General features: G+C 55.3%; 1 protein-coding gene across 3 annotated transcripts in view; it reads right to left on the reverse strand.

Moving 5' to 3' along the window:
* Window positions 1–787: 787 nt before the first annotated feature.
* The window catches only part of KCNN3 (potassium calcium-activated channel subfamily N member 3), a 194,719-nt gene continuing 172,913 nt past the window's right edge, over window positions 788–22,593 (reverse strand). For 2 of the 3 annotated variants that reach the window (XM_075562542.1, XM_075562552.1), the window contains exons 7-9: window positions 17,828–17,955; window positions 15,054–15,123; window positions 788–10,671 (exon numbers count right to left, since the gene is read on the reverse strand). In XM_075562542.1, the coding sequence (XP_075418657.1) occupies window positions 10,375–10,671; window positions 15,054–15,123; window positions 17,828–17,955 (495 nt within the window). In that variant the 3' untranslated portion in view covers window positions 788–10,374. The remainder of the gene's footprint in view (window positions 10,672–15,053; window positions 15,124–17,827; window positions 17,956–22,593) is intronic. The other variant, XM_075562547.1, reaches the window with a different exon arrangement.

Here is a 22,593-nt window from a genome sequence, read left to right on the forward strand (position 1 = left end):
CCGAGGGCAGGGGCAGTGCCAGTGCGCGGTTTCTATTGGCCATCACTGTTTCCATGGTCCACGGTGAGGGGCCTGGAGCCATTGAAAACGCGTCACCAACATATGTACAATACACTTGATACCATCGATGTCTGGATTGTTAAAAGAGCTGTAAGAGCCCCCAAGAAAATGATTTACTAAAATAAAAAAACTTTTAAAAAGAAAACGAGTCTCCAGAGGTGCGTGGAGCATGGGGCCGTGGGAAAACACTGGGGAGTTCATCAAAAGGTGGGCAGTTCAAGGGCAGCTAATTGAAAGGTGGGCAGTTCGAAACCACCAGCCAGCTCAGTGGGAGAAAGAGGCGACAGTCCGCCTCAGTAAAGATAGCAGTCTTGGAAACCCTATTAGAAAGTTCACCTTGGTCCCACCGGGTCTCAGAGTTGGAAGCTCCTGAACGTGGCGCTGACGGCCACCACCCCACTCCCACCGGTGCCAAAGGATGCCCAGGGGATCTGAGGGACGCTCAGACTGGGGCTCGGCAGCTCCAGAGCGTGCAAAGGCTAGGTTTGGGCCGTGGGCACCACGTTCCACTTGATACTTTGTGTTGGCCGGAAAAAGAGAGCGCTGGCTCATCCGTGCCCCTTCCAGTCGCTCTGTTTCCGGTCTGCATTTACATAGCCTCCTTTAAAAGAATGCCCATTTCCCCAACGGCAACCACGGGACAGGGAGAAGGTAAAATGAAAGGAAAAGTGCATGTTCGGCGTCCGGTTTTTGTCGGCTCCTTCTCGTTTTTTATTGAGTGCCACCATCATATTGCACCAGCACGTGCCACACACGCCTCAACGCCCGTTTCTCCAGCGGCAGTCCCGCCGGAAGTGGTGGGCGCCAGGACCATGCCCACCTGCAGCATCCCTCTCCCACTCTTGGTACAAAGAAGAAAACTGCATCTCCCACCCAAGCCCACAAACAGCCCACCACCACATTCCAGATGTCCTCAGCTTGGGCCTTAACACCACATCCCGTCTGCACGGGAGTGGGGGTGGGGGCCGGGGGCGCTTTCCCCTTAGTGGTAGCCAGCAAGAGGATTCAAGATTGAAAAATTGGGGGGTGGGGGGTGGGTAGAGGATGGTATTTTCCTGTTTGACTTCTAAGTCATTGCTCAGCGTTCTATGGGCCAATGTTCTCATTGGCTTAGTGGGGCTAATATGTGGCCCCCATCTCATAGGGCGACAACTAGTTTATTAGCATTTGAGGTCCTTAGATGCCAGGTGTTCTAAGTGGGAAGTGCTCTTCATTAGTGATCACTGAGCTAGTAAACGGACTTGTTCCTAAGGAGGTGTTTTTTGTTTATATTTTTGGAAGAGAGCTTTAAGGAATAAACAGCAGCAGAAATACAGCTAAATATGTTTTGAAAATATATTTCAGGTCTATCTACTTAGAAAAAAAAGCCCCCAATATTAATCTTTCCGAAAGCACCTAAATGGTATTGTTACTTTTGTCCAGAGTGAGTGACAGAAAAATCCACTGGGAGGGTTAGTGGGGCAGGGTCTGGGGGCATCCGCCTGGGATGTAATTGCCCAGCTCCTGCCCTTGGGCTGTACCTTCCCTAGTTAGGGTCCCGCAACTGTGGCTGGAACCATGGGGACAACTGTTGCTTGTCTGGCGCCTCGTGATTCTGAGTGACAGTCGGAACAGGGTAGTGGCCCAGCGGTCTAGCCTGTGCGCCCATAAGGGTGCCACCCTGGAGGAAGGGGGCTGGAGAGAAGATTGAGTTGGTGTGAAGAAGTAGGAGACCTCCCTGAGCACGCAGGCAGAGCAGTGGGACTTGAGAGACCTGGAGCTGAGGGTGGGGGTGGGGCTGGGGGGAGGGGCCGGCTCCTTACCACCTCTAGACGGAGATGACCTTCCGCTAAGGTAGAGAGGGGTGGATCCATACAGTCTGTGTGGATTGACTGTAGAAAAGCAGGGCCCATGGAGTCCTGGGAAACTCAGCAGGGCTCCTCCGGTGACCTCCAAAGGCACAGGTCCCCATTCATCCTGTGGCCAAGGATGCCACTGAAAGGAAGCAGCACCTGAAGCTGATCACACCCCACCCCTGCAGTTCAGTCTGCTTCTCCCAAAGAATACAATAGCAACAGCAGCAGAACCATGCACACACAGCGTGTCAAGGTCAAGGTCAGGCGCTGGGAATGCTGATGTGTGAGGACCAGTGGGCTGATGTCAGGCCGCACAAACCTCTTGCTGTTGCATTACGGAGACCAAAAAAAATGAATGATAACAAAAGCTACACAGCCCCCTCAACCCTTCACATTGATCCATTCCCATCACCGCCCCCACCCCTGAGGCAAGGCAAAGTTACCCAAAACGGAAAAATACTTCCCACAGGGAAATCTGTTTCCTCTTTGGTGACCTGAGAAAAGTTACCACAACTCCATTCAAAACTTGACTTTTTTTTTAATATCCTTTACCTTTTTAATAAAAAGTAAAAAACAAACAAAAAAATACATCGATGTCCTGAATAGAACCTCTCTATGTAAAGATCTCACTAAACAAATAAACATAGGACCAGACAAAAGAGATGGAGCTGCGGTTAGCAATATGATATATCTTGAAGCATTTATATATGTATGTATATATTCTATATGAATGTGCGGGTATATGTGTGTGCACCTATGTATGTATAAATATGTCGATATTTGCCTACATACACCACACACACACACGTATTTATACTGACCTCTTTAGATTGAAGTCCAAGGCACTTTTTACAATGAACAGATTAAAGCCATTAATTTAGAACAGAACTGTTTCTGGGTACAGATCAACCGATGGCGCCCATGGGGGGATTCACTCCTCTCCAGGCCAAGGTTGGAGGGTCTGAAGTTGGCATAATGGGTAAGAGAACTGGCTTACAAAGAGGATTGGGGATGTTTCCTAGAGGCTCAAGTAGGGATGTTTCTAGATGGTTTCTAGACGATTCAATGCTAGTTCCCTCTTGGGGAGCAGAGTCCTCCCTGGCAGAAGGGAGGCTGGGTTCTTCATGAAAGGAATGCAGTGACCAACGGTGGTGGCCGTGTCCATGCTGTGCTGAGCAGGGGTTCCTTCTGTGGGACCCACCCTGATGGATCCCTGGGAGATGGTCCTGCCAGCCGAGGGGCTCCAGGCTATGAAGTTGGCACGCTTAAGGTGAGACTGGAAACAGACAACCCTGTAGTGACTTCCCCTCCCCAAGCTACCTGACTACTTCATGTGGAAGTAAAAAAAAAATTATCTTTAGCCTCATGATTATACAAAACCTTTTCAGGTCTGATTTGGCTCTCTCTGTCTCAGTTTGTGAATGAGGTTCAAGGAAGGGGTGGCTTCACCACCCAGGGATCAAGGAGGCTGCTGGCGACCGTGGGGTCATCCCTGTGGTCTCATTGGCCAGGCCGGCGTCTCTAGGTGTCTATGGCCCACACACGTCACTCGGGCCTCTTGTTCTGATTGAGTAGGTCTGATAGGGGTTGGGAGTCTGCCTCTCTAACAAGCTCCCAAGTGCTGCTGACTTTGAGCAGCTGAGAAATCTGCCTTCCCCAAATCAGGGCCTTGGATTGGTTTCCTTGGCACAGGGTGGAAGAAATAACAACTCTGGGAACATCTAAGCATCAACGTCTTTCGCCGGTCTGAGAAGTGCTGCCAGGACGCGCCCGGAGAGGCAAATCTGTTTAGCAGCCGAAAGGGATGAAGAAGACTAAGAAGAGGCAGAATCAATGGTCACAACTACATTCACCAGTCAATTATAAGACGGGGAAGAAACTAATTTCTGATGCCCAGTGAGTGAGTAACCTGCTAGAAACAGGCGCCCTGGGGTGCTCGCCGGAGCACAGCAGCACACGCCACTGGGGGGCAACTGAGCCCCCAGGAGGGCTTTGCTCAAGGAAAAGAAAACGCGCCTTCCAGAGAAGCCTCAGACAGAAGCGGGCCGGCCGCAGCTGCCTTTCAGGTGGCCCGAAACGTGGAGGAGGCCCCGCCGGGGCGGAATTGAAACTCAAATCGATCTTTGAGATGAGGTCAGCCTACCTCTGGGAGAAACCCCCGTAGCTTTGTCCTATCGGTGTGGGTTTTCAGAGTTTCTGACGGGAGGAGAGGCAGAGTGGCTTAGCTGCTGCTGCTGCTGGTTCGTGCCTTGTCTGATTGGACACCCGAGTGCCGAGTGCAAAACTGGGGTCCTCCCTGGGAGGAGGAGGTGCCCTGGTTCTAGGAGCTCTGTCCTCAAACACAGCCCATTTGCATGTAGACATAGTCCCTTGGTCATTCAAAGGAGGGAGCCGTGCGGCTGTCTCAGTGGCGATGCCCGAGGAGGGGAATGGAGTTGGGCCTCTTGCTCAGAGAACTCCTAATTCTCCCGCAAAGGAAAACCTCGCCATAGGAACGCTCTACTTCTCTCAGCTAGGGTCAACTAGGGGGAAAATTTGCTGCGCCCGTCCTGCCTGTTATCAAACCCAGAGAAGTACGTGCATGCCGGGCTCTTGTTTGGCCCCCAGACCATGGAATTCCAACCCCGCTTGTGCGCTGACCTAGACAGACCCACAATGCCTAGGCCTGCAGGACACCCCTCTCAGGCCCACTTCCGACGTCATCGAAGGGAAAACGAGCTTGCCTTACACAACTGCTGCGACGGAACCTTTCCACGTACCCAGAAAAGCCCGCACTTCTACGGAAAGGGCTCCGCACAGCTCTGAACGGAGCGATGGCTTGATAGACTTTAGGGTAGAATTATTCTTCCAAGCTTGGAACAGCGCTCTTGCGTGTCTCGCCCTCCGGGCTTGGAGAAGGAGCGGACAGGCGTTCTGCAGGTTGTGGGAGCACCCTGGGGCTGGGTGTCAGTCAAGCCCTCACGGGACGTGTACTCAGAAACAGTTGTGGGGCGAGCAGGCCGACAAGGGACCCGCGAAAGACTAGTCTGATACCAACAACAACAAAAAAACGTTAATTGAAAGTTACAATCTATTTCATCATATAGCAATATATTTCATAGTTAAAATAAATTGTTATGCTTTCTCCTATCATTAAAAAATAGCAAGCAGAGGCAAGATGCAAATTCGTACAGAAGTTCATCCGGAACTGAGGATAAACCCTTTCGTCTCTGAGTTTGCCATGAAAAGGTTTCCTCCGGGAACCTCTGTTGCTCTTTCGTGGTTCTCTCATGGCCAGTGCAGCATGGAGAGTCTGGGACCAAAGTGGAGTTTTTGCATCATTGAAAAAAAAATGTTTCTGAGGGGTGTGGATGGGTCCTGGCGGAGAGTCAAGGACGGAGGCCGTGCAGCAGAGCCAGAGAAGGGGCTGGTTCCCTGGCCTTCATCTGTGAAGCTGGAAGTGGCCCATTCCAATCAGATTCCGACTTGTCACTGACGGTTTGGATTGGCGAGGAATGTCAGCCTCTCTTTGGGGAGGCCTACAGGTTGGTGTTGCGGTGTGTGCTTCTCCTCCACCAGCTGGGTGCTCGCGACACCCCTGGTCTTTGTTGGGTGCCACACGAGCCCCAGGCCCAGGTTACAGACAGCGTTCCAGAATGCATTTCTCGGGCATGTAAACAGCGGTGGCAGGGCAATGGGCACCTAGGTTTGGAGGTTGGACGTTGAAGGTTCGACCGTGGTCTTGCTCCAGAGGGCATCCAGTTTGGGGTTGGGTGTTTCCAGTAATAGTATAAGAAAAAATAAAAGGGGGGGTGTCATTGTTTTGTTTTTTTCATTATGAGGTCTGCCTGTATACAGTATGTACCATCGCTGGAATACTTGTTCAGCTTGGGTCTCTCTGGGAAAATGTACATATAACGGGCCTGGCAGGACGTGCCCGCCCTCTGATGTCCTCTCAGTGCCTCCTGGGACACTGTCGGGATGAAGAGAACCAGCAGGTGCGGGCAGTGTCCTAGCTCTGAACCAATCATCCCTCCCGCCCACCCTGTGGACTTTGGCCCCGGTAGAGGAGGAGGGACTGGGGATGGCAGAGGGGGAGGCAGGGCTAGGCCACGCCTCCCAGGGAGCCGCCGGGAAGCTGTCTAAGGTACTGAAACAGATCGCTTCCACCAACAGCCCCCTGCGGTCCAGTTGATGCTGACTGAGAGCCACCCTAAGGACCGAGTAGAATGGCCCCCATCAGGTTTCCAAAGCTGTCGATCTTTATGGGAGCCGATCGCCCCTTCTGTCTCCCGTGGACCGCTGGCCTTTCGGAGGGCTCCTGGTAGAATCAACAGGACAGCAAAATGACCTGCATGGATCCTCAGTCTGCTCCTGGGCATGCGCGGGAGGCGAAGGTCACTCCGGAGGCATACCTGGCGGTTTAAAAGCTGTAAAGCGAGGAGAAACAACCTACTGGCGGTGCAGTGGCTTCCTAGGGGCGCCGCTGTGGTCTTCTGGAGGGAAGTGGCGGCGTTTGTTCTGGAAGAAACCGCCTGTTCTTCATGTGGGCTGCATGGGAGGTCCTGGAACACAGCGCCGACACCATGCTTCTCTCTGCTAACCCTACCACCTCGTGGGTAACTACAGGCTGCCTGCGAGGCGGGCCCGAGTCAAAGCGCAGGCGAGATAAAGTAGAGTCCGGGCCGCTGTGGGGACAGTGGTGATTCCATGTCCACACTCGCGCACTGCTTTGTGCTTAGTCAGAGTCATTCTTCTCTCCATTCTGGGGCAGAGGGACTTACGCCTCAGGCATGAATGAGGCGGGCCTCGTAATTGGCCAAAGAAGTGGCACTGGTGTTGGAGTGTGATTCATTCCGAATCTGAATCTCTCTTTGCTTCGTTCCCCTGGCCGTGTCGTCACAGAGCCAAGATGGGGAACCTAAGAGGGAGAGACCCCTCACCCCGCCGTAGGCCCGAGCCATGATTCCTTCCATGTGCTCCCCCCTTGACCTCTCTTGGGGACAGTGCTTGCATGTGCTCAGCGCTTTGGAATGCACTTGCACATGCGTTCTCCATGTCTCCTAATCTGGTCACACCGATGGCCCCAGCGGAGACTCGGGCCCTCACCCCTCTGGTTCTTTTGGATGGCATCAAGCCTTTCGGAAGGTGCGATAGCGTGAAGGTGCACCTCATGAGGATGGCCAGAGCTTGATGGTAAGGGGTCGATGATGGTCACACTGATGGAGCCTTTGAGGCAAAGGTGCAGGCTTTTGTTTGGACTTCAATCTAAGGAGAGGCGAGCCCCTAGTCAGGTCTGACTTACCAGCTGGTGTGCTGTCCTGGCGTGCCACCCCAGTGGGTGGCATTAAAGAATCACAGTACATCCTTGGCTATACAGTACATGAAGCTATAATATGGCTTAAGCGATGAGGGGGGTGGCTTTATAGTTCTAATTCAAGTGTCTATATATTTGAGAGTCTAGTAGAGCACTTTTTAACTGGTCGCTGAGTTACTAGGAAGATTATATAGTCGAGGCTTTGCTGCTGGACCAGCCTGCCAGGAGTGGACAGAACTGAATTCATTCAGTATTGGAGTAAGATGAACATAATTAGTAGTTTTAAAATAGAGCCTCACTTCAAATAGATCTGGAAACCTCCTTTACCATCAAAGTTGGAAATAAGGGACAAGAAGGCAGGGCCTGAGAACCCACCTGCCCTCTTTTCCCCTCTGATATGAAGCGGGATTTGCCACGAGATGGACACGAGGGGAGACCCCTGCGTGATCACCGCCCGAGACAACGCAGTCCCAAGTCATCGCGATGGCTTGTCCTTGCAGGGGTAAATAACTGCCCCGCATCGAGTTGAAAGAGTGCTCTACAAGTAGCCTCTCTCGACCCTCGAGGGACCAGCGTGCAGGCTGGACACCCCTCTCTTTTCTGGAGCGTGCATCTGTTTACTTTGGGGCCAAGGATGAAAACCCTACAGAGTTGTTGCCCTACCAGCAGGTGAAGTGATTCTCTGCGGTGCCCGTGTGTTTCCGGGACGCCAGTGGCTACGGCGACTGGAAACAAGGGCATTCCCTCCCATGGCTAGTTGTTGCTGCTTGATCCTCAGGGTTCGCCTGAATGTCTAGCATTAAAGAGAGTAGGGAAAGAGGGAATTTCCCACAGCCCAGGATGCAACAGTGATGGATCCGTGTACCCTACTGGACAGGGGTGCGGAGCAGTGGCCTCTGACACGCCATTTATTTGAAATGAAGGCTAAGTCCTGACACACACACACACACACACACACACACACACACACACACACACACATCCCCACCCCAACAGGCTTACAGAAGAATGGAGAGAATGAGCCAGGCTAGAGTCAGGCTGTAGATTGAATGACTGAGGTTGGCCTTCCCTCGGTGAAACGGAACCCCACAGAAGAGCTGCACGGTTCTTCCATCGGTTTACACGTTTCCTCTGTGCTCTGACGACGGCCACTGAGAACAGTAACGCTGTTCTTGGGGTATAAAACAGGGGGGTGGGGAGGAAGGGCTTCTCAGATACCCCATGGTCAGAAGAGCAACCACAAAACGCCAACCGCAAGGGCGACTCCGATGGCATGAACAAACGGTCCGCACAGATGCGGGAGGGAGTTAAGCACGCGACTTCCAAAGAGCCAACGGCCGCAATCACGAAAGACACAAAGAAAAGGCGTCGGACAAGATCAGCTCTTCCCGAAAACGTAGCCTGGTAAAGTGTAAGGCCTGCCCTCTCTTTCTGCCCAAGGATTCCTTCCTGATCCTTAGAGGCCCAGGCCAGGTGCCACAGAAGAGACCCCTCCCCCGCCACACACAAGGACACCAACTTGGGAAGCGTGGGGGTCACGTTACAGAGCGCACCCCAACAGAACGACCGTCCCCAGAGGTCACGCTCTTGCTTGCCCCTAAGCGGATGACACATCCCATCCAGCCTCGTGGACTCGCCCACCAGCAGAAGTCACAGACATCAGATGAATCACAGGCTGGTCCCCACACCTCGCATGTGCGCAGGTCGGGTTCCAGGACCAGGCGGACATTCTGCAGCCACAGCCCCTGGCTTCCCAGGACCCATCATCCCTCACTGGGTCTGCGTTTCACCAGAAATCCCAGGGGCATGGACACAGGTTTTGCTCCAAGATCAACAGGCTTCCACGGACCTGTGTCGTCTCACCCACCCACCCTCTAACGACCCTCTGCGCTTCTTCCTGGACTCATGTGGAGGCAACTTCAGGCCAAGTGGAAGGGACCACAGGACCCCACTTCTCCCAGCACAGTAGCTTCCAGGGGAAACTCGTGACCACTTGGGATCCCTAACATCTGGGGGTTGGAACCCAGCCGCTGGCTAACTAACTGCAGCTCAGCAAGCTCCCCAACAAGGCTACTGGGCACTGAGGTGCACCTGTTTGCATGCGTGCAAGTCCCATGCACACACACGCATACACACACATTTCCCCTCAATCCATACACCTGGTCACGTGGTCCATCGAAACACAGCTTGTTGGGAGGCAAGAAGAAATCTCTGCCGAAGCTGTTATTTTTTTTAGAAGGCCTGTTTATCCCTCCACAACGCCAACAATTTGGGCTCCGCATTCATCACACACCAAGCCTGGTGCCGATCCAGGGCAAGGCAACCTGCAGTGTGTGGGAGGGACCTGCGTCTTCCGCAGCCGAGCACGTGGCCCACACTCCACACCGACTCTGTGCCCACGTGGAGATGCCCACTGTGCAGGGCCCTTCATATTGACCACAGGAAGCAGGACCAGCGTTGGAGATGAGGGCGTGTGTGTGTGTGTGTGTGTGTGTGTGTGGTGGGTCTGCTTGCAAACACACAGGTTTCTATGGGGATGAATATTGGATGGGAAGGTTGACTTCTGACTCGTTTGTTTGTTTGCTTTTCTTCCCCTCGTCTTAGCTGGAGTTTTGAGACTGCTTCAGCTACGAGAGGAAGTGAGCTCTGTGTTGGCAAGTGGTGGGCAGCCCTCTTTCACTTTTGTCTTCCAGAGACTTCCTTAGACAAAAGGAGAGGGGAGAGGGGTGCATGAGGAACCAGCCGCCCCCGTGGGGAGGAGCCGCTCCCCCAGGCCTGATGGGGCTCCTCCCTCCCCGCGGGACCTCGTGTAGGCTTGCTTCCTTCTGGGTGACCTCAGTGCGTGCGCCCCCACCCCCCACGTGAAGACCTGAGATAGGGCGTGGATTTCTGTCCTCCACCAAACTCTGCAGCAAGGGCCCTGCCAGAGGCGCCGCTTCCGTCCTGTCCTCTTCCCCGCTGCCAAGCAGAGGCACCGAAACAGAGATTAGATTTCTGGTTTCAAGGCATCTCGAACCAAGCGCGCCGACTGAACATGAGTCACTTAGTTCGCTCGGTCTCTCTTCTTTAAGGTCCCTGGTCTGCGAGTTCCTCACTGGCGAACCAGGAGAGAGTTGATTTACTTCTTAAGACCTATGGGCAAATGCGTCTGGAGCGGGGATGGGTGGGGCGTGGGGGCGTTATTTAGCAACTGCTTGAACTTGTGTAGGGGGTCGGGAAGGAGGTGGAGCTGACCCCAATGGGGCTGTCGGCCAGGGGGGCGTGGGTGGTGCCCACGGCCACGCTGACGCCCCGCGCCTCCATGAGGGCCGCCAGGAGCTGCTGCTGCTGCTGGCGCAGCGTGTCCGCGATGAGCAGGGGCAGTGAGTTGAAGCTGGCGGTCAGGTGCTCCAGTTTAGACTCCAGGCTGCCGATCTGCTTCTCCAGGTCTTCGCTCCGGTCGTTGAGCTCCGTGATTAAGTCATACATGACGTTCTGCATCTGTGTGGGAGAGATGATGGACAGGGGCCACAGGTCAACAGGGGGGCATCCCCAGAGGGCCACACCCTTGGTTACCGCAGGGGTGGGGGTGAGAACGGATCACTTCCAGAAGACGAAGAATGGACACTCTCCCTCTCATGACAGCGAGGAAGGTTCGACTCCTCCCCAGATGACAGTGCCTTTTACCTTCCTGGAGGGAGGAGGCTGACCGTCAAAAGCAAGACAAGCACACACAGACGACATGCATATGTGTAATGATAACCTTACATCGTTATGAAGCGACTGCTTCCACCCTTTAACCACAGCAGCCAGACTATGGACTGGGTGTCCTCAGGCCTGGCCAAGCCAGTCCTCTGCTATAAGCCCTGCCGTGGCTCCGGGGTGACTCAGAACGCGCATCAGTGTTCATCTGTTTGGTGACCCACAACCTCTGGCTCCTGTCACTGCGGTGAGCTCCCGCCCTCTTCACCCCTGCATGCACCTCCCCCGACTCTCTTTTCCTTGCTGTTCCTTGTAGCCCGTGGGCAAGTGCTTGCCTGAGGCTTGACTCTTTGTCAGTGCCCAAGGGAGGCTCTAGGGGAGCCAGCTCCCCACCCTGGCAATCCTCACTGCCACCAAGTCAATTCTGACTCATGGTGACCCTATGGGGCAGGGGAGAACAGCCCCTGCGGGTTTCCAAGACTCTAACTTTTTAGGGGAGTAGAAAACCTCATCTTTCTCCCACAGAGTGGCTGTTGGGTTTGAACTGCTTACCTTGAAGTAAGCAAGCCAACATATAACTGCGATGTCACCAGGGCTCCCGAGCTAGCAGGACTTCCTTGTAGGCTAAGATACTTGTTGTCCAGCTGCCTGGGCTATTGCCTGCTGATGGATCCCAACCAATCACCCAATTCTCCATCAGCCCTCGGTTTGGTCCTTAGCTGGAGCACAGGGAGCTGCTTGCAAGGAGGGCCATGTGCTTCCTCGGCCTGGTCAATAAGGAGCAGAGGGCGGGGCTGCCGTGTCTGCAGGCGGGGCATCCCTGGAGGGACAATCCTCACCGCCAAGCTCCCTGGGGCTTCAGGAGTCACAGCTCGTCTTCCAGGAGGAGACCCAGATCCGCTTCTGGCCGATGCCCCTCGAGCTCAGCACCACCCACCTGCCAGCTGGGCCGGCATATTGCTGTGATGTTGGACAGAGTGTAGCCGAGCGTCCAGACAGAGACAGACCCGGAAGAAAGGCCTGGGGGCCTGCTTTTAAAAAGCAGCCAATAAGCCCCCCTCCCCCTTACGGGTGACAACGGTCCAACCCCATCACTCATGAGGTTGCCATGAGTCAGGGGACGTTCGTGGAGCGAGCAAGGAGGTAAAGTCGTGGCCCAGGTGATAATCACCGTCCCTTCCGTCCTGTGTACCACAACGCCAAGCATCGCCGGTCCTGTACCGTCCTCACGACCATGCTTATGGCTCATCCTGTCGCCAAGCACCAGCCCTTTGGGTCCCCAAGGGACCTTCAGACCAACACAGGAGGTCACAGCATCATCAGGAAGTCAGCGCCCCCAGAGGTTAGCACCCTGTGCTGGATGTGCTGAAGGCAGAGGAAGGGCCAGTGGTGGGAGGGGCTCCTCAGGGTGCCCGCCCTTCCAGGGATGGACAGAACCACTGATGTGCTGACCACAGGGCCACGCTGATAGCTCTCAACTCCGAGCCTGTCCTCTGAGTCTCAGCCCTGGGGCTGCCGCTGCCACCACCCCCCCTCGGGACGGTCCCTGCTCCTTTGGATCGGGTTTCCTCACCTGCATCAACACTCTGAACTACCTTTGGCAAGAGTCTTTGCAGATTGCAGAGCGGTCCCACAGATAGTCAGCCCTTGATCAGGTCACCGGAGCCCCAGCCGCCAGGAATTAGTCTCACATTTCCATGGAAGAGATGGAAGCTATCAGATAAAGAGGCCAAGCCATCCCCGTCCCCCTGGAAGCGAACTATTCACCAGAGAAGACAGTTTTTGGAGGCTGCACATCACATTCTTAATCCAGGGGAGCCAAGGGCAGGGCGGGGAGGCGGGAGATGGGAGATCAAGTGCCCAGGCAGCAAAGAGCAGGCTGTTGCCTCCCCTGGGTCTGTTGCCTGGTGACAGGATGCGGGGGGGGGGGGGGGGAGGGTTGGACCCATGTGAAGCACACTAAGCTGTGGTCAGGACCAGGGTCAAGTTCCTGGGAGTGAGACACAGCCACTGGAAGAACGTCAGCGTTCCCTCCCCACCAGGCCACGCTCAGCACCCTGTCCCCGGACTCTTCATCCCCGATCCCTTCAGAACCAGCTTGTCTCCTCTGGTTCATGGCTTAGCCCACTCAATTCACTGAGGTGTTGCTTCACCCAGTTGTGCCCTGGGCTGGGCTCCATCCCTCCAATGAGAGGCAGGGGCTGGCACAGTGTGGTGAAGGGTTGGATGGTTTCTCCTGACAACCCCCGGTGGGAGGGGGGACATGGCCACTTCAGTGCCTCCGCTGCCCAGTGAGAGGAGAGGCAGGCAGCGCCGATGGCGGGAGAAGAAACGTTGTCCTGAAGCGCAGAGCAGTAGTTGCTCCCTGTGAACAGGCCTAGGACCCCTGCCATCTTTGCCCCACCCCATCCTCTTTCTGATTGGTCTGAGGTGGGCACAGATAAGCTCTCTGGAGAAGTTTGAATGCAGACCAAGAGGAGACCGATTAGTCTCTGCCTGTGGCTAGAAGGGCAGTGTGTACTCCCTGGGCTGTGGGCTGGCCTTAGTCTGTCGTGGAGACAGGAGGCATACAAGGAAGTGGGGACCGAGAACCCTGGGGAGCCAGGGAGAGACGCTTCCTGGGAGGGTTTCCGGGCCCTTGGCTCTAGCCAGTGGGGCTCTCTTGGACCATTATAATTCCTGCATGGTACAGGCAGTTTACAATCGGCTGTTAATCTAAAGGCTGGCAGTTCGAAGCCACCCAACGGCGCTGCGGAAGAAAGTTCTGGCAATCCACTCCTGCAGAGACCAGTCAGGAAGGTTCTCTGGGGGCAGTTCCTCCCTGTCACACAGGGAATCCCCACGAATCAGAATAGACTCAATGGCAATTGAAAAATAAAATTATAACAAAGTGCTCCATTTTAAAAGCTCATTCCCGTGGGTTCCTGATATTGGAATCAGGACCCTCCGGTGTTTTCTCAGCAGTCTCTCCTCCGGGCTCTCAGGAACCCCACTGCACCTGACTGTCCCTTCTAACGGTACCCAGGCCGACTGACGCCTGATCCCTTTATTACCCCAGCCGCCTCAGGCCCGGCCCACACACAGTTTCTCTGATAGTACCCTCTTTTCAAAGGGTGCCTAATTTGCCTGAGGGGCTTTCTCTTGCTTACCCAGGGACGGTTCCATTGTGATAATTGACATCTGGTGGAATGTTCGGCCAGCCTGGCCCTGGGCTGTACGCTTGATAAACAAGCTCCATCAAGTGGCAGAGAGCAGAGGCAGCCGCTTTCTTCAGCTCAGCCCCAACCGCGGTGCGGCCTTGGGGACCTGCTGCGGCCTTGGGGAGCTGCACGGTGCCTGGGAGCAGCCTTCACACGGTGCTCATGTGGTGCAGCGTGACCGCCTGCCAGCCAGGCCCCCACTCCAGGAGCGCCTCTTCTTTGGCGTCTTGAGATTCCTCTTAGAGTAACTGCCTCTTGAGAGGGAGTCAGAAACAGGTCCCTTCCCCGAGGCGGGGGGGGGGGGGGGTCAGCCAAACAAGGGCTGAAAGACTGGTGCATGCTGGAGAATGAATTCCCGGGGGTCACGCGGCCCAGAATGACCTCTGGGCGGCGTAAGCTGGTCACCCACGCTCATGGCCGCCCTCACTGAAGGCTTCCAAACCAGTGCCCTCAGCTTGAGGGTCTCCCAGCGGCCCCGTGCGGGCGGGTCGGGGCAGAAGCGGGCCCCTGGGGTTTTCAGTGGTGCGTTTGGGGCAAGCGGCTCACCAGACTTGTCTTCTGCGGTGACTCTGGGTAGACTTGAAGCACACCACCCTTGCTGTTGGCAGCTTTTTTTGAGTGAATGGTTTGCCTCCCCCAGAGGCTCCTGGCGCCCCCCCACCCCGCTACGCAAACCCTAGCTCCTTCTCAGCAGCCCCCGGCACAGCTAAGGAAACATACTGGGCCAGCCGATTCGTCTGGCCAACCCAGGCCAGTTGAACGGAAGAAACCAAGCGCCTGGTTGTGAAAGACAAGACACACTGGTAGATGATGGCAAATGTCCGGGGCTTGGGCCTACATGACAATGGTGATTACTTTTAACCAAAGAGGAACGGTTCTTTCTTGTTTGGACATGGCCCGGTCTCCAACGCAGCCGAGCTGTCTACCTGCCAGTATCTCGGTACCCTCTAGGGGCCTCTCCGGACACAGCCACCCACTCACCTTGGAAAGGTCCACCAGCGTGTTGGCCTGGTCACTCAGCTTCCTCTGCTCCATCTTGACGCTCCTCAGCCTGTGGGACAGAGTCGCCGTGGTCATACCCTCCAGGACAGTCTCTGCTTACCGGATTCTGTGACCCAGCACGGTAAAGTGACTCCTATCTCCATGTGGTCTTAACTTGGTTCTATCTTCCTCTCTCTCCTCACATCACGTCATGCCTGTCTCCTGGCTCTTTGCCCACAGAGCCTGGCAGCATGGTGGGCTGGGGTCGGCTGCTAACCACCAGACCAGCAGTTGGAGCCCTGCAGCTGGTCGCTGGGAGAAAGGACAGGATGTTTGCTCTGGGAAGGAGCGGAGCTGCTCCACTCTGTAGGGTCACGATGAGTCAGAACTGACTCCACAGCCGTGGACTTGGTTCTTTTTGGCTTAGTGTCTGCTTTTGCCTGAGGAATCTGATGGTGGTACAAACAGTTAAGCGTTCAGTCCCCCAGCTAGCTGACAGATGGGCGATTTGAACCCACCCAGGAGGGCCCCTGGTGGTGCCGTGGTGACCAGCGGGGCTGCGAACCCCAAGGTCTGCCGTTCAAAACCATCAGCCACTCTGTGGGAGAAAGACGGGCCTTTCTATTCTTGGGAAGGGTAACAGTCTGGGAAACTCACAGGGACATTCTACCCGGCCCTCCAGGGTCGCTGTGCGTCAGCGTGCATTGACGGCAGTGGATTTGGTCGGGTGGATTGAACTGGAATAGACAGGCAGGCTTCGTTCTGGTTGGCTTCATTCATTTACTGTGTGCCTTTGCCTAGGCGTTAGGCACCCTGGTGGTGAGGTGGGTGACCCACTGCCTGCTAACCACAAGGTCAGCAGTTTGAAACCAGTCGCTGCCAGGGAGAAAGAGGGAGCTGTCTGTGCCCATGAAGACTGCAGGTCTCTAAAGCTCTAGGGACCAGCTCCACTGGGTCCCAAGGGGTCACTGTGAGCCAGACCAGTTCCACTGGGTCTCCCAGGGTCACTGTGAGCCAGACCAGTTCCACTGGGTCCCCCAGGGTCACTGTGAGCCAGACCAGTTCTATTGGGTCCCACGGGTCACTATGAGCCAGACCAGTTCTACTGGGTCCCACGGGTCACTATGAGCCAGACCAGTTCTATTGGGTCCCACGGGTCACTATGAGCCAAACCAGTTCCACTGGGTCCCCCAGGGTCACTGTGAGCCAGACCAGTTCTACTGGGTCCCCCAGGGTCACTGTGAGCCAGACCAGTTCCACTGGGTCCCTCAGGGTCACTGTGAGCCAGACCAGTTCTACTGGGTCCCACAGGTCACTATGAACCAGACCAGTTCTACTGGGTCCCACAGGGTCACTGTGAACCAGACCAGTTCCACTGGGTCCCCCAGGGTCACTGTGAGCCAGACCAGTTCTACTGGGTCCCACAGGTCACTATGAGCTGCAATGGACTGCCCAGCAGGGGGCGCCTGGGCTGCACGTTCCACCTGGCCTACTCTGCTGTCCAGGACGTCCCCAACCTCCGGGTCAGAAGGACGTGCTCAGTGTCTCCTCTCCCATTATCCGTGTTAAATATCTCCACCCTACGTGGACGTTCTGGTCGGCTTCATCCAATACAGGATGGTGGGAGATGCACACTTATGGGGTACGGTGGTTAAGCACTGTTGTGAACAGAAAGGTTGGTCATTCAGTGCCACCCAGCTGCTCTGCTGGAGAAATCCCTGGAGGGTGATGACAGCTTAGCAGGCACAGGGAGGCGGCTCTGCTCTGTCCCACAGGGCGGCCATGAGTCAGACGCAACAAGAACAGCACTGTACACAGCCCGCATCGCCGTGAGGGCTCTGCGTGTGAAGAATGTGAAACGCTTCAAGGGCTGACGCTCATTTTTACCTTCCCGGCACCTGGCAGGTACGCTAGGTGAATGCCAGACAGCTGTGGGACTGGGCCAGCTGCCCCTGCACTTGCTGAGCGCAGCCCAAGTGGAACTGTTTGATTTTTAAACAGAATTTCTACCCAGAACGAAGACCACCACCACCATCCCCCACCCCCGCCGCAACTTCATGATAGGATGGAAAATGATCCAGCGGAAACTGGACCAACTGGAGAATACTGAGAGTAGTGTGCACTGCTCAAAAGGATCAACCGGCCCGTCTTGGAAGAAGTAAGGCCGGCGCTCCTTAGAGGAAAGGGTGGCAAGGTTTCCATGTACGCGCTTTGGACATGCTGTCAGGAGAGACCAGTCGCTGGGGAAGGACATCATGTTTGGTCAAGTGGAGGGACAGCGGCAAGGAGGAAGGCTTGCATGAGATGGCAATCGTCCCTGTGCCTGAGCCTATCAGGCCTAGGCACGAGCGCGAGGACAGCACCGGACCGGGCAGTGTCCCTTCTGCTGTGCGTTCCAACGGAACGGACTGGATGGTGCCTAACAGCACAGGACCAGGCGGCTCTCTAAAGAAGATAAGATTGTTGCTAGGTGACCAGACATCCCGCTTTTGGCGGGACAGTCCCGCCTTTTAACAAGTTTTCCTGCGTTGTTTTAACAAACTCCCAATTTTTGGAAAGAATGCACGACAAGCGAGGGTGTACGGTTTTCAGCTGCCATGTGGCTGTTTCGCCCGGATATGAGTTTTATCAATGGTGTCCCGCTGGTGTCCTGCTTTACCAGTGTTAAAATCTGGTCACCTAAGTAGGTGCCAGTGGCACTGAAGCCTCCCGGGCGTGTCCGAAGGTGCCGGCCGACCCGGGGCCCCTCCTGGCTGGCCCTCTGGGATACTCACTGGTGGATAGCTTGCAGGAACTTCCTCTGGTGCTTCCGGACTTTGGCGTGGTCAATCTTCTTCAGCAGCTTCGTGTGTTTGTAGATGAGCCACGTTTCCCGGAGAACGTTGGCCGCCGCGTTCTTGATCTGAGGACAGAGAGAGACAGCGTGCTGCTTATCAAGTTAATTTCCTTAGGGTCACAGAATGCGTGTGTGTGTGTGTTTGTGTGTGTGTGTGCTTGCACCTAGCAGCCTTAGAAGGACATGATTCTGCAGTGACGTCTTTTCTGAACTGAAACCGTGAACTCCCAGAGAAGACGACAAGCGTGCATCATCTCCACCATCCTGTATGGGATGGAGCCGACCAGAACGTCCACGTGAGCCGTGCGGCTTGTTTCTTCCCTAACCACTTCAGTGCTTCCTCTCTACAGCGGTGGCTGGTGCTATATTTAGGGCAGGCTCCATTTCCCTGAGCCTCAAAGCCCGGGGCATCCTGCGCAGAACACACACACGCCACTGTTTCCTCACCCGCAGGCTTACAGGCTCGCGGGCCCGTGGTGCATCCCTTGGCTGTAAACAGGGAGCTTATTAGCTGGAGGTGTCAGAAGGCCCCCTTCCCGCCGGAGGGACTACAGGTGCTTTCGCACGTGGCAAAGGAGTGGCACCGGTAACGGCCATCCGAATGAAAGGGGGCTGATTTCAAAGCACCGTCTGAAAACCAGGGGGGCCAGCGAGGTGAGGAAGCAGAGCCGCCTCTTCCCCAGCGCTGGCTCCTGGGCTGTGCACAGCAACCACACGTTTCCACATATGACGCTGTCCTCTGTTGACATGGAAACCACCGGTTATCAGCCAGCTCGCGGCTGCGCTGAGACGTATCGATGGCATCCAGATGGCAGAGGACAAAGTTTTAATCCAAACACAGACATCTTCAGCAATTAGTAGCGAGAGTAAGAGGTAGCATCCTGCTATGAAGCACACACGGAACGGATTTTCGGTGAACCGTTCCCATGTTCTGTCAGCCATGCCAACTGGCTCGGGTCCACCTGCCCTCGCTCGGCCCGCGGGGAAGGAGGCCAGCCGCAGGGAAGTCAGGTTAAGAGCCAGGGAGGGATGAGCAGACCCGCTCCTCCAGGCTGACACCAACAGATGGGACATTGTTAAAACGCCGAGACGTGTGGGAAGGCCCGGGAAACATTGCTTTGCAGGCGGATAACTTCTGGGTGTGTATGTTTGAAAAATGTATTACCGAGGCTGGCTGATCTTTTTCCTTGGCGCTGAAGTGATGTTGTTAAAAGCACAGCTAGGCCTCCTCAGACATGTCTACGTGACACAAACATGGCTTTCCTGATCAGCCGAAAGCCACCGTGGGAGTGGTTTTAAATGACTTAATTGCCCACCTCAGGTACGTGCTTGCCTGAAAGGAAGCAGGTGGTGGTGGGTGGAAGCTGGAAATGGTGGGTGTCCCTGCGAGGAGGGGAAGGTGGAGGAGGCGGGGGTCTATGGGCTGCAGCGGACAGTGTCCCCGAAGGGAAGCCTTGCTCCCGTGCCCCTCCTGTCGGAAGTGGGGGGCACTGGGCAGGTTCTTCCTTCAAGTCTTTACCACTGCCATCCATCCCCTCCGGACTTGTGATGACCCCCGTGTCTTCCTCCTGGAAGACCACCAGACCAATTCTCCCAGCCCCTTAGGGTTGACTCAAATGCCTCCTATAGGGCGGAGAAGGGCTCCCCAGGCAGAAAACTCCCCGGGAACGGGCGGCCAGGCCTTTATTCCTCTTGGGCTACTGGCGGGGTGGAACCACGGCTTCTTGGTTAGCAGCTGAGTACCTAGCCATTTCCGCCACCAGGCGCCTTTTACTTGTCTGTAAGATGGGCCGTAACACCTCCTTAGTGAAGGGCTGTTATGAGGTCCACATGGGGCAGTAAAGGCGGCGTTGATACTGTTGACGGAGAGTCACACTCCCAGGTGCCGGCCCAGGTGGGTCTTCAGGCAGGTTATCCCAGGAGCCCTGGCTAACCTAACATTTGGTGGTTTGAACCTACCAGCAGTTCTGCTTCTAGGAACATGACAGCCTGGGAAACCTGACAGGCGGCTCTACCCACTGACTTCCCAGCACGGGGCTTGGGTTTGAGATCGATTCTTGTCCCCGTTTTACAGATGAAGAAATCAAGGTGCAGAGTACCCCTGCTTCCCAAAGTGGGTGCTCCTGCCCCGGTGGACGCTGGAGCCACCGGGGAGCGCCCGCATGTCATCTGGGATCCTGGGCTAGGGCACACAGGTTTTGATTGCTGGGGGCACTGAGCTGTCTTTTCCTCTTTCTTTCTCTTCATCCGCTTCCCCTTCCTCCTCTGCCTCTTTCTTTTTTCCCCAAGAAACTTGGGACCCACAAAGCTGCGAACGCTCGACTGCGTCAACGTGGAGATACACGTGCTTTACGGGGCATGAAGTGCCACGCAGTCGTCCGCCGCTCTCCCCTGTCCTAACCCTTTTAAGCACGCATGGACATGAGGAAACAGCTTTGGAGAGAGGAGGGGAGGGCCAGAATCCCACCGCTAAGTGAGGGCCAGTGGGAGGGCCAGGGTCAAGTGGGCTGACGGAGAGACTGGACTCCGTTTCACCTGCACACAAGCAACAGCATCTCCTGTCTTCCAGGATCGAGGAACTGGAAAGCACATGCAGATTTTTATTTAATGATCACCTCCATGTGACAGGACAGGGCGTCTGTGCCATGTACCACATTCGGTTCCGATTCGAGGGCGGAGCTGAGTGAGGCAGCCCCATCATCTTTATGGGCAGGGCCTGTGCGTTACTCGGGAAAGCTGTGCAGTGAAATACAAGCCCCAGTGCTGGCTCTGAAATTAATTGCCAGCAAACAGTCCAGCACAAAGCTAAGTAGATCAATAGCTGCAAGAGAAAAAGAAATAGGCTTTTAACTGCACTGTGCTTTCCCAGGTCGACGGTAAATGCTACTGAGACGGGGGTCTCTCTCTCCAACGCATCTAGAAGATTGGTTTGTGCATCTTTGGGTGAGGGGCAGATGCAGCCTTGGGACTGGCTACACTTGGCAGGACTCCCAAGCACCCTTTCCTGGTGCGGGCTTGGGTGTCCTCAGAGGCCTTCTGAAGGGCAGGGGGCCTGGGGTCCCAAGATGCTCCCCAGGAGAGATGAGATGGCCTTGGGACAGAGGCAGCTAACTAGAATGAATGACGGTCCACTTGGATTGAATGATGCCCCCCAAATCCCTGTTGCAAACCCCAATCTCCATGCCTGTGATTATTACAAAAAAAAAGAAAGAAGGAAATCCTGCCTGGGAATGGGTTGTTTTTGTGAAGTTAACCAGGCAGGATTCGTGGGTATCTTTTGAGGTAGGAGAAAGACTACACGAGCAAGTGTGAGCAGCAGGGATGGGGGAGGGAGAGGCTCAGCCACCTGGAAATCGCCAAGGAGCGCCTTCCTCGGGAGTGGAGAGTCCCCAACTCATTTGGCCTCTGCCCCTTTCCAGAAAGACAAAAGACCAAGGGTGCCCCCTGGCAATGAAACACTTTTGCCCGCAGCCTGTCATCCAGGATAAAGTATAGGCATCTGTTTTTGCTGGCTCCCTCCCTCAACTGCGACCATTCCAGTGCCCACTTCCCACCCCAGGGAGTGGGACCACCCACTTCGGGAAACACTGCCCTAGAGTCTGCACCCCTCATTCTGACTTCTAGCCCCCTATCTGTGAGCAAGTAGACTTCTGCTTAAAACCAGCCCCGTGTGCTCAGGCCGTGGAGGACAGCCAGGCAATCCAGGCGGAATGGGCTTGGCGGTGGTTCAGGAACACCCATTTATGCTCGGACAGCCTGCTGTCCCGTCTCCAAAGCCCATACGCCCATGGGCAGAGCTCTCTGTGGATCCATAAATTCTCAGGGAAAAGAATGTCCTGGTCCACTGACGGGGGCCAGAGCATGCACCCCATGACCCGCACACTGCAGGAAGGGCACTAAGATGAACGGGCCGAGGGCAGCACCTTGACTGAGATTTTGCAAATGATCATGACAGCTGACATCGATCAAGGGCTCTGACTCTGTGTGGGGCCTGGGGCCCGGCCTTTTTAGTGCACCTTGTCTCACCCACCTTCCCCCAAACCTCCCAGGAGACAAAGCCATCATCCCCCTGTTTCCACACCTCCCTGGCTCAGTCCGCTCATTCTTCCATTCAGAAAACATGCAACCAGCAGAGCGCCTGCACTGGGCCAGACACTGTTCTGAGAAGCGAGGCTGCGGTGGTGAACGGGCAAGCAGGCTGTGTTCCTGCCGGCATGGAATTTACAATCTGCGGAGGAGACCCTACGCAGCTGGCCATCGGGGGCCAGGCAGTAAGTGCTTCAGAGAAAAATAAAACAGGACACAGGGCGAGAGACTGAGGCAGGCACTAGTTATCTGTGTGTGTGGGTGGGTGGGGGGAGTGTTTGGGAAGATGAGAGAATACACTTAAAACACTTGGCATAGAGCCAGCCTGGACAGAGCACATCTTAATACATGGCGGCATTATTAATGCCCCAGCACCATAAATACCAGCTCCTTCCCCATCCCACAGGGACAGGAAATAAGCCAAATCCCTAGGTCTGTTCCCGAGAGCGTGTGAGCCCTCGCCACCGATGCGCTCTTGCTCCTCCTGGCCATGGCCACCTGCCATTCTAGAGCCGCAGGGCTGGGGTCTCTGGTTAGCGCCAGCGGCTAAGGGTTTGAATCCCAACCAGAAAGCTGGTGGTTTGAATGTATCTAGGGGCAGCTCAGAAGAAAGGGCTG

This window comes from Tenrec ecaudatus, chromosome 1 (assembly GCF_050624435.1).
Source record: "Tenrec ecaudatus isolate mTenEca1 chromosome 1, mTenEca1.hap1, whole genome shotgun sequence".
NCBI lineage: Eukaryota > Metazoa > Chordata > Mammalia > Afrosoricida > Tenrecidae > Tenrec > Tenrec ecaudatus.